General features: G+C 37.7%; 1 protein-coding gene across 2 annotated transcripts in view; it reads right to left on the reverse strand.

Annotated features, from left to right (window-relative positions):
- The window catches only part of lpgat1 (lysophosphatidylglycerol acyltransferase 1), a 57,792-nt gene extending 48,082 nt beyond the window's left edge, over positions 1 to 9,710 (reverse strand). For both annotated transcript variants that reach the window (XR_005608427.1, XM_031744754.2), the window contains exons 1-2: positions 9,127 to 9,710; positions 8,200 to 8,452 (exon numbers count right to left, since the gene is read on the reverse strand). Coding sequence is in view for 1 of the 2 variants with exons in the window: in XM_031744754.2 (XP_031600614.2) it covers positions 8,200 to 8,437 (238 nt within the window). In the remaining variant the exon portion in view is untranslated. The remainder of the gene's footprint in view (positions 1 to 8,199; positions 8,453 to 9,126) is intronic.
- Between the last annotated feature and the right edge of the window lie 1,492 nt (positions 9,711 to 11,202).

The raw sequence follows: 11,202 nt of genomic DNA on the forward strand, positions 1-11,202 counted from the left end.
AGTACAGCTTTTACTGATACCAATTCTGAACGATTTCATTCAGTCCACACACTCAGACTTGTATATAGTTGCGCTGCTTCTCTTGGAAACATCACATTCCCGGTGAACAAAGAGTGACGAAAGCAAACAAGTGTGCAAAGTCTGAACATTCAGTCATCATCTTTGATCTCCTCACAGGTCAGACAGTCAACCCACTCACAACATGAAATGAAAACTTAATCCCACTGGCTTTAATGCACCTGTTGTGAGCATGACAGTCTGATCAGACCACAGTTACAATGCTTTCAACAACAACAACAACGAAAACGACTACAACAACAACTTTCCAGCGAGCACTAAGGTTCACACGTTTGAGGCTTTCTGAGGCATCTTCCTTGCTTAACATATGTTTCTTAATAGCGGGATAGTTCATATTTGATGCATGAAAGTCCTGGCAATCAAGATTTATCCTGTAAAAATGGGCCTAATGAATTCTAACGGCCACTCTTTGTCGCAGCTATAACAGCACATCTGTGTTTTATTTCTGCTGACATAAAGTAAACCTGCACACAAATAAAAAGGACAAAACATGCTGTAAAAAAAAAAAAAAAAAAAAAAAAAAAAAAAGCATCAGCAGAACACAAACACAGAATCTCAGGGTTCATACTGAACCTTATTTATAGCATGCTCGTAGTTGTAGACGTTAATGTTAAAGAAACAGGCTCCCTGCTATTGAGATTACAGCTTCAATACACGATTTATAGGAAGGATTCAAACACTTGGGTGTGAATACTACTTGTGAGCTTAATTACAGATCTCACACCGTCTTTTTCCTTTTGTCATTCTCTTTCAAGAAAATACTTAAACAAAAAGTGGTGCAATTTCTTGTCCACTTCTCCTTTTAGTGATACTCTCATTGAGCTGCATCATTGTCTTTGCTTTTCGTTTCCTGTCCTCTGCACTTCAGCACTGTGTAATTTACTAATTCAAACAAGTCATTTCAACATTATAAGTTTGAGCCACTGATATATTCTGAGCCCGTTAGCCTGACACGTGCCTCTGGAGTCTGAACTGCTGTGTCTAGGCTAGTTGATGTTGCTACGCTCTGATAGCGGCACATCCTGGTTGCCAGTCCATTACAGGACTAACACAAAGAGACAGAACCTTTCAGGCTTATAGCAGATTTATCTAACATGAATGTTTTGGGACTGTAGGAGGAAGCCAGAGAGAATCCTCACAGGTACAGGGAGAATATGCCAACTCCACACACCAGCTACCTGTTGATGTTATGACACCACCCACAACTATGCAAGCAGCAAAACCAAAAACACAGCAACAATTCACCTTTTCTGTTAGACTGGGATCAGTTTTGAGTTTCTTCATTTATTGAAATATGTTAGGTGATTCACCTTACTGCTACGTGTCTGAGGATCCTAAGGAATAACATTATCATCAACATCACTAGAACTATGTTGATCTTATGGCATACAGTCCTTCATTAGTTGAAGCAGATTTTGTTTTACTTTACTAAGCACATTTGCAGGACTACCACGAGAGCTCACACAGACTGTACGCCAAGCAGCATCAGTCCACTTTTGCAGTGCTACCAGCAAGTCCTTCTGTTCTGGTTCAAATGTGAGAATGCCTTACATCATAATTAATTCTTTTTTATGGGGTAATGGATTAAATCACGTGCAATACTCGTTCTGAAACCCAAGCCCTGAATATATGCAATATATCCTGTGAGAGTGTAACACAGCAGGACACGCCTTTGAGTCGGGTGATGGAATAAAGGGTGAGCAGTCCTCACTGATGTATCGCACACTCTTGATTATGTATAAGGTGTCACATTATGGCTGTACAGGGTGGCACCTTCGTGTACTCACGGTGACATGAGGCGTGTGTCACTTGTTCATTGTGGCGGTTTGATTATTGCTGCTGTTATCAAGCACTTTTTTCCTTAATGTAACTGTACCTGTGCCCTTTTTACATGTGAAACAGGCAAACACCTGTTAGTGCATCATAACTGTGTTTTAATGTTAGCTATTGAGTCATGCCAACCAGCTAGCAGCACTGGTGGAGCAGTTATAGTTCTTTCAATCAACAGGCTGGAACCGTCCAAATGCTTCAGTTGCTTAAGTTACAGATGAAGTACTTTAACATTTATCACCGTGCAGTGACATCACTGTACTGAAAGCTCAACTCCAACAGCTGTCATCATTTAGTTTCCTCAACAATAGTAACTATGTCTATGAGAGAACATAAGAGTTGTGAAACCTCTGGTCAAAAGAAACTGCAGATCAGTGCTTTGTCTGCTACACAAATCTAGTTAATCATTTCTCACAGGTTAACCTGTTTGCAGAGGGGAGCCTTCCAGCAGTCAAATACTGCAGCATGGCTTCCATTATAATCAGCAGGGCTGCAACTAAAGATTATTTTGGTAGTTGAGTAATCTGCCAATTTTTCTTTGATTAGTCGATTAGTCAACAATTATTTCAATAACTCTTATCTTATCTTCGCGTCCTGTTGGCAATCCTTCTGTTCAAGGCTGCTCAAGTCTGCCCACCTGTGAATATCACCCTGTTGTCTCGTCCCACAGTAAATTAAATTAATGACACAGAAAACATGAATTTTAAAATAATCCAGTGCATTTTTAACATTACTCAATAGGACTGTCAGAATAAAAATGAAATAAATAAAAATATTAATTAATACAAAGTGCCAGTAGTATTTAAAATTAAAATTTAATTTAAAATAGTTCAAATTAAATCAAAAAGACTGTATTTTAATCAGCAGCCAAAGAACCTGAAAAGGTGCAAAATTCCCACAACTGTGCATTAATTAGGAAAGAATGCAGCTCTGGGTTGAGTGTCTAGTTAAAAAAATACAAAACATTAAAAAATAAACAGAGATTAAGAGTGCATTCACCTCATAGTAACATAACTACTTTAACCCTCAGCCTTCACTTGCACCCTCAAACTGTGAGAAAATCTGGAATCATAATTTAATTTTATATAAACTGCCCCTGTGATCACCAAAACATCCTCATGCGAGTGTTTGTTACTGATAAAATGATCCACAATATCTACAAAGCACCACTGTTCTGTTTCTCCAGAGGAGGTGATGCAACATCCGTCATGTGTGATAGTTAACCAAAAGCATAGCTTTAAGACTGCAGCGTATTAATCTGTCAGAGTCCTTCCTGGCATATTTCTAGACTTTCTGGACTGCAAACACAGCCTGAACAGACTCCAACTTATAATATCCATCATATTTACTTATCAGTCTTTAAGAACATCATAAATAAAAACAACAAGCAGCTAGGAGGACTCCTCGTTTAACACTATGCTGTCAGTTAATTGGTTTAAATAAAATCACAACCTTGTGCTTAAATGCTTCGGTCAAAATGCAACGTTTCATTCCATCCAATTAAACATTTATGTGAAATTTCATCATAAATTATTGATGAATTCTTGAGTTATGGCCAAAAAAGACATTTTGTGAGGTCATGATGGTGCAGACCATGGATACTGTGTAAAATCTGGAAAAAGCTCATTCATAAGACAGGATGGATGACTGGACAAAAAATAAATAATGAATTAAAATCATTTCAAGAGTACATAAACAGCTTGTTTTGTGTGACCAAAACCGAAACAGAAAACAAACCAGCAAACAGCAAATATCCACATTTAAGAAGAGAAAGCAGAGTTTTAGCACAGTTTCTTAAAACATGGTTATATGACCAATTTATTGTTAGATTAAATGCCAGTTAGGATTCTACCGATTACACAAAACTGCAAAAAGAGTTTTTATCAAGATGAATCTACAGCAAAGTTTACAACACATTTTTGTTTGCCAAAAGTCCCACATAACAGTAACCACGGACAGCACAGCATCATGTTTGGTCTGCATACCATACCTATCATGTATACAGTCACCCACCCAAAGACCCATTTGGAGCCAAACTATTAGCCAAACAGCAATGATTAGACTCCACGGCTGGAACATTTAAAGCAACCAATACTCGCTTGTTTTCAGCACCGTAAAGTCTGGCCACTGAACCTGCTGCAAATGAAGGTGCTGAACTGTTTTCACTTTTGCTTGCAAGGCTTTCTATTAGTGTTGATTTAAAATTATGGGAAGATTTATGGAAAAAAAAAAATCAGATTACCCTTCCCTTAGAAATTAGTTAGAGTAGAAGCAATGTGCGATTAAAGATTGAGATCAAGTCTGATATCAGACTACAAGATTTATGGAACACGGAAAGAAAAATATGGACTATAAATGTCAAAAGCTGTGACCTTGGACAAAAACTAGAGCACTGAAATAGTGCTGTGTCGTCCACACTAAAAGATTGCAAAGACAATGCGGGGAACTGGTGTTTGAGCAGGTCTGCTTTGTGTTTAGAGGTAACAGTGCTAACTGACTCAACCTTGTCCCAGTGCCCTTGAGCACAAAATTCAGACTGTCACATACAAAAGGACAACCAGGACTGCCCACTGAACAGTTCATCTAATGCTTTTTCTGTCTTTTCCTATTTATGTTTTGGTTTTTTTCTACATGTCAGAACTGTCTGAGCATCAAAGCCACAAATGAAATTTGGTCGGAGGTGCATAATGATACCATCCTCAATTGTAATTATACCGCTCAAACCAAATTGGAGCTGCATAATGATAACTTGGATTCTTAAAAGCTATGCAAGTATATTTACATAGCTTTTAAGCAGAAATAAAACTGCAGGAGGTAGCTCCACATCTTTGATTTGGCACAATTTTTATAACAATAACATTACTCAGACTTTGATAATAATAATAATAATAATAATAATAATAATAATGATGCATCATAGCTGGCTTATCTCTTGCACCTATGTCCATCTGCCCAGCAAACATTTCAAACTGACCAAACGCCGACTGCTCGTCTTTTCTCGATATCTAATCGATTCAAAGTTAGTCCTACTGGAACTGTCCAGTGCAACCACGTTTGAGTCTCACATATTTTGTAAAATTTGTATTAATATGAATTATTTATTGTAAAGAATCCGTTGGTAAAGTTTAGGCATTTGCAACAAACTTGGTTAGGGTTACAAAAAGATCCTGGATTGGGTTAAAAAGAAAAGGACTCTCTCCGTTGCCATGGTAATGCCACCCTGCTTTCACTGAACAAAATGACACAATGTCTTCTGTTATGAAATGTACTTCCTACTGAAATGCAATACCTACACATTTGTACTGACACTTACAATCTTGACATTTCAGCGTCCGTGAAAAAAAAAATAAAATAAAATAAAAATTGGTTTTTCTTAACCCTTTTATGTATTGGTTATATATATTTTTTATTATGTTTTTTGTTTGTTTGTTTGTTTTTTTAAATGAGACTGAGCTGAAACAACTCCCTGCATGGGTAATGGCAAGGTTTCAGCTGGCTGGAAATCTAATTGGGGACTCAGTAAGCCATTTATTTCTCTCCATCGTGATTTGTAATGCTGTAATTTTTAAATATAAAGTTTTCATTAATTTAAGGAAAATGTATTTTTCCTGTGGACCCACTGTAAAAACCATAAACTTAGAGTTTTCACTATCATTTATTTTTTATCTAATACTTATTTAATTTGGCATAGTATGAATGATTAATAGAAAAAGATGTAAAACTTACGAAAATACAATTAAAAGCTCATAAATCTATGCACTCCTTCACACTTCCAGAGCTGTTCAGTGGGCTCTTTGCCAGACTGATTCTGGCCCCTGGGCCTTATGTTTGACACCCCTGCTTGAAAGTGATATTCAAAATTTGAAAACTGCAAAGCATTAATGTAACTAACATCCCATTTTATCTGGGTTTCATCACTTTAAAAGATCCAAAACAAATACGAGTACATACACATAGCTATACATACTATGAATAGTACCAGATTGCAAATTACAGTACATGTCATACCTTTAAAATCTGTATTAAACTTTAATGACCAAATATCTCACTCCTAAATGCTGTCGATCAGAGCCTGCAATACATATTGCTCAACGCAAGTCCAGGTGCTCTATAGAGTGAAAGCTTTGAATTATTAATTAGCATGCCTTGTTGCTTCCTATGTTCACCACTTAGCAGTGTGTAAGCATTTTGCTCCATATAAATGAACCCGACTGTAGCCTGAGTCACGTCAAGATATCCAACCAGCCATTCGAGTGGAAACAACGATGACCTGTGATATTCGTGTCTGTCAGGTGAGTGTGTCTGATATTCTGTCTCCATCTGTCACTTAGGGAGCACACCAACAATTAGCTTCATTACTGATTTATCTGGCAACTGCGCTATCAGTTTAATTAACCTATAAAATGTCAAAAACAGTGAAAAATGTGCAATGTAATTTTTTGAATGCACCAGACGCTTTTTAATGTCCTATTGTGTCTGACTACAAATCCCAAAGCTATATGGAATTAATTTACTGATAGAAATGACAAAGAAAAGCACAAAATCATCACAAAAAGGTTTTCTTAATCTATAATTTTGAAACAATTACTGAAATATTCAATGATCAGCTACTTTAAATGAACCGTCTGCAAATGCACAATTCTTATATAATCAAGAAGAAATATATTCAACCTTATAAACAGGAAGCAATGCATTTCAATACAACACCAGTTACACAGAATCAGTTATTAAAGCAAGTAACCGCAATTATTTGAAAAAGCTCTACCGAAAGTAGGGCAAAGTGCAGCTGCAGTACTTGAGGATCAAAACAAATTGTTTTTTTTTTTAAATCAATCTCTCTTTCTTTACTCTGTTGCACAATCTCAGTCACACTTTTTACTCTTCTTAAACTTAACTTCATTTTTACTTTTTAAGAACTGTTGTATATAGAAAAGTTTTGCACCATCTTACAATAATTTCCCTTGAGGGATCAATAAAACATCTATTGAATGAGCTGTTTATTTTTATTGAATCATTTGGCCAACCCATTAGTAGCTTATTAATCAATTAACCATACAGCTGAAGCTGGAAGAGGTAACATGTTTCCACAACTTGAAATGTCCAAGAACAGACAAATAGCTTCCTTACTGACTCCTTTTTTCAACAACTGGTATTAAAAAAGAAAAAAGAAAAGAGGAAAAATTACAAAATTTACCCCATTTACTCTGTCTTATATCAACCTTTGACGCTGCATCAGTTTTAAGCTATATAAATATATATAAAGATAGCGGAAGCGTTTTAAAATCCTTTCACACTATTTATCATAATAAAGATATTACAAACAAACAAATATATCAGTATCATAAATGGCCTTGCTGTTATTTTAAACAATGATATTAGCCCTTTATTTTGCAGTCCATGTTCAGTATAAAAAAAAACATTATAAAAACATAGTTACACGGGCCAAGAGACCAGTTGGCAACCACCTGTTGCTACAGAAAAATTTGCATTCTTCTGCTAGTTGTAAGTGCTTGCTGAAGGTGCTTTGAAATCAAATGCTAAAGCCCCGTTTATTTCGGCCTAGAGCGTGGCGACTGACGCCACAATAACCATCGGTCACTATGGAAAAATGTGTATGCCACAACCAGTTTGCTATTGCTAGGTGAAGTTGGTCACAAAGTGGTATACCGTGCCACACAGAAAACCTGTGACTCCTTTGGCCAGTAGCAGATTGTTGAGAAAAAGAAAATGTATGTGGTGCAAATATAGCAAAGATAATACTTCTTCAGAAGAGCCTTAGAAGTGAATAGCTGTAACTTTTTGAGCGGGTTTTTACACTAGGACATTCAGCAAACCCCAACTTTGTTAAATGACTTGTTTACACAATGTTTTGTTGTCACAATGCTGGGAGGTATTAGCCCATGCTCGTCTCTCTCTCTTTCATGTAAGTACATCTGAGTCACAGCAGTAAGCATTTGTTTCTCTCAAACATGTTTTGGGTTGATATTATATGCATTAAGCAAATTCTTTACATTAAAAATGTGTACTTTTCCCTACAGCAAACAGAATAATTCTATTAGCTTTTGAAGACTTTGAAAATATCTTCCCAATAGCAATAACTTCCTAAGAAACCTCATAGGCCTGTTTTCTTCCAGGTCCTATGTGAAGAAAAGACTTGAAGCTCATACTGGTGTTAGAGCAGTCTCCTGCATTATTAGACGGTCACCACTGAACCCATCATCCAGACACACACACACACGGTAACAGTGATGCACAATGGATGACAAAAGGGAAAAAAACAAAACATCTTACCTGTATAACCTGCAACCCAACCCCATGAAGACACCATGGCCAGCAACCACTTGAACATGACGCCTTCAATGTGCCAGAAAACGGAGCTGTCCCATATTCTCAGGGGTTGAAGCAGCAGCAGGTACAAGCAGTAGGATGGGATGGCTACACAGTTGTTGATGAACATAAAAGTGAAACGAAGCACGGATCTGAGGAGAACCCAGACCAGTTTCCCGGCCCCATCCAAGAGCTGTGCCATCCTGATACACACCGTCTGCAAAAGGACACACGCACGGCAGCAGTTAGCCTCTCCTACTGACTTGTTTCACAAGACAGGAAACAAGTCATGTGTGCAACTTGCATCACGTTATCCTCACTGTACACAAACTCTCTGAACCAATCCCCAAATTTACTCATAGCTATTACACACACATACGTACACACACCCTGGAAACCAAGCAGAGTCTGCCGCTAACCGGCTGAGGCTGAGGCTATTTCACGGAATTTATATGTAACACACGCGTCCTGGACGCTGCAGTCACAGTATTGATAATGAAGATTTACTCTTAAATATGCCCGCTCCTTCTTTCTTAGCGACAGTCTGCTAGCTGCTAATCTTTTACAGTTTTTTATGCAAAGACAGCACCATAAAAGGACCAGCCGCTCGGGACGCGGTCGAATACTTCATGACATGCTAGCTAGCGGTGGAGTGAGTTAGCATAACGGGATTAGTTAATAAATATCGGCACTATTGCGAAATATAGCGACACTCACAGCATAGGCAGCTAAGACTCAACACTCCAGTGTTTTACGAGACAACAACACACGTTAACTCGTGCGCTGGGTGTCTGGAGGCTTCTGCAAAGCGCAATAGCCGTGTGCCTCATCCAGAATATAGCCCGACCCCTGTAATTGGGTAGTAAAAGTCCTGTAGCTCATGTTACTCACCCGGTTACCGTCACTGAAGCATCCAAGGACGGCCGAAGGTGCAGCTAATTGTTGGAGCGAGATAAACGCTGTCACGTGTACCCAACCCAGGAGGTTAACCTCAGTTAGCAGTATTTGCAGGTCGGCATGGTCTGGCTATCAAACGTGGGGGTCAAAGGTGGAAATACTGCGCGATAAAACAGCGGCTGCACCCATTTAGCTGTAAAACGCGGTCTGCTCGGGAACACGCTCAATCCCGGAGGGCACCGTTAGCTCGCTAGCTGGCTAGCAAGCCACTCCACTCGAGCGCCGCTGGCTCCATCTCAGTCAGACACCGGGATAAATCCTCTGATGCATCATCATCATCACCATCATCGTCATCGTCAAGTTAGCCGACCTCCCATTAGCGAATATTGACGAGAGGCGGCTCAGCCGACGAGGGAAGGCCTGTTGGGATCAGCCCTGATCGTTAGACAAACGCGGCTTAAAATATGCACCGCAGGTACACATCAAATACAAAGATCAGCGATTTCTCGTCTCCAGCTTCCAGGAGCCGTTGTCTTTCTCCGGATGCCGAACACACCGCGTCAATGTACACAAAAGATCAACAGGATCGGAAATGATATGATCCTGCGTTCAAAATAAAAGCTTCTTCGTAGTAATCGTACAAAGTGAAGTCATTTCTTTTTCTTTTTCTTTTTGGTTTAGATATTATGCTGTTGAATGAAAATAAAACCCATAATTAAAAATCCTTACATGTCCACGTCAGGAACCTTTAGTATTTAGTCACTTTTGTAGATTAACATTATTAAATGTTCTTATGAGGTTGGATTCCTCACTGAGAAGATAAAGTAGTTTGAGGAGCTCCTGAGAGGGATAGTGAATAACAGAAGAAGGAAAGTTAGTAAATAAGGAAGTGGAGATGATTACTAAGGAGGAAGTGAGATCAGCTATTGAGAGGGCAGAGCAGAAAGGTCCATATGACATACCTGTGGAGGTATGAAGATGTCTAGGAGAGAGCTCAGTGGACTTTTTACACAGTCCACTGAAAGGATGAGGTGCAGAGGTGCAGTAGCTTCAGAGGGATAAGGATTATGATGATGATCATCAGAGAGATCATTCCTGTGATCCAAATATCTAACTATAGTCTATGCATTTAAACAATGATCACCCAAACAGAATTAGCGAAAATTGGAGTTTACTTCAACAAATTATAAATTAAGTGAACCCTGAACAGCTGCTGGAAGAACTATCAGCCTATATTGGATGATTAATAAGACCCCCACATCATACTTCCAGTATTCACTTTGTTTAATGTTTTAGGAAGATCATCCATATACAAACGGAAACAAAACACCTGACAATATCCCTCCTAGTCAGATCACACTGGTTACGAAAAAGGGTGTAGGTTTCACCGAATAATTTGAGGTTAGTTTGATAAAGATTCAAATGTCTGATTATTTACAAAGTTACAAACAGATCATTGTCACATAATCATCATGTTTTTAATCTTTGAGATTTTTTTCTTCATATTTATTTTTGCAATTTTTATACTTGAATATATTACATTTTTTTTTTAAATGTATTCCTTTCGTAAAGTTATGAAAAGCTTTAATATTAATGGTGTTGTCCTCTGAGGATGTTCAACATAAAGTTTTGTATTTTTTTTCTTTTACTGTTTAGTTTTTGTATATTTTCACATTTACTTTATTTTTTACACTTTTTTTTTGGGAGGGGGGGGGTTAATTCTCCATAATTAAATATTTTGAAGTCATATTACGAACTGTATTCATAAATGTTTATTGCTCTGGTACTTTGATCATGTTCTACTTATTCTTGTGTTTTGTTTTATTTAATAGTTTTATTAGTTCAATAAAATATTATTACCTATATTATGGAATAATGTTATCTATACTACAATACTACCACTACTACTACTAATGATAGTTATAATAATAATGATAATAATATTGCAATCATTGCCACACTAGTTCAATATGAACTAGAAACTAATTTGAATTTCTATTGCACAATGAGGTCATCGAGACACTTTGATTTTGAAAACCAAAAGCGGAAGTTGTTGTTTTTTTTAAGCGC

This window comes from Oreochromis aureus, linkage group 15, assembly GCF_013358895.1.
Source record: "Oreochromis aureus strain Israel breed Guangdong linkage group 15, ZZ_aureus, whole genome shotgun sequence".
NCBI classification, from domain to species: Eukaryota; Metazoa; Chordata; class Actinopteri; order Cichliformes; family Cichlidae; genus Oreochromis; species Oreochromis aureus.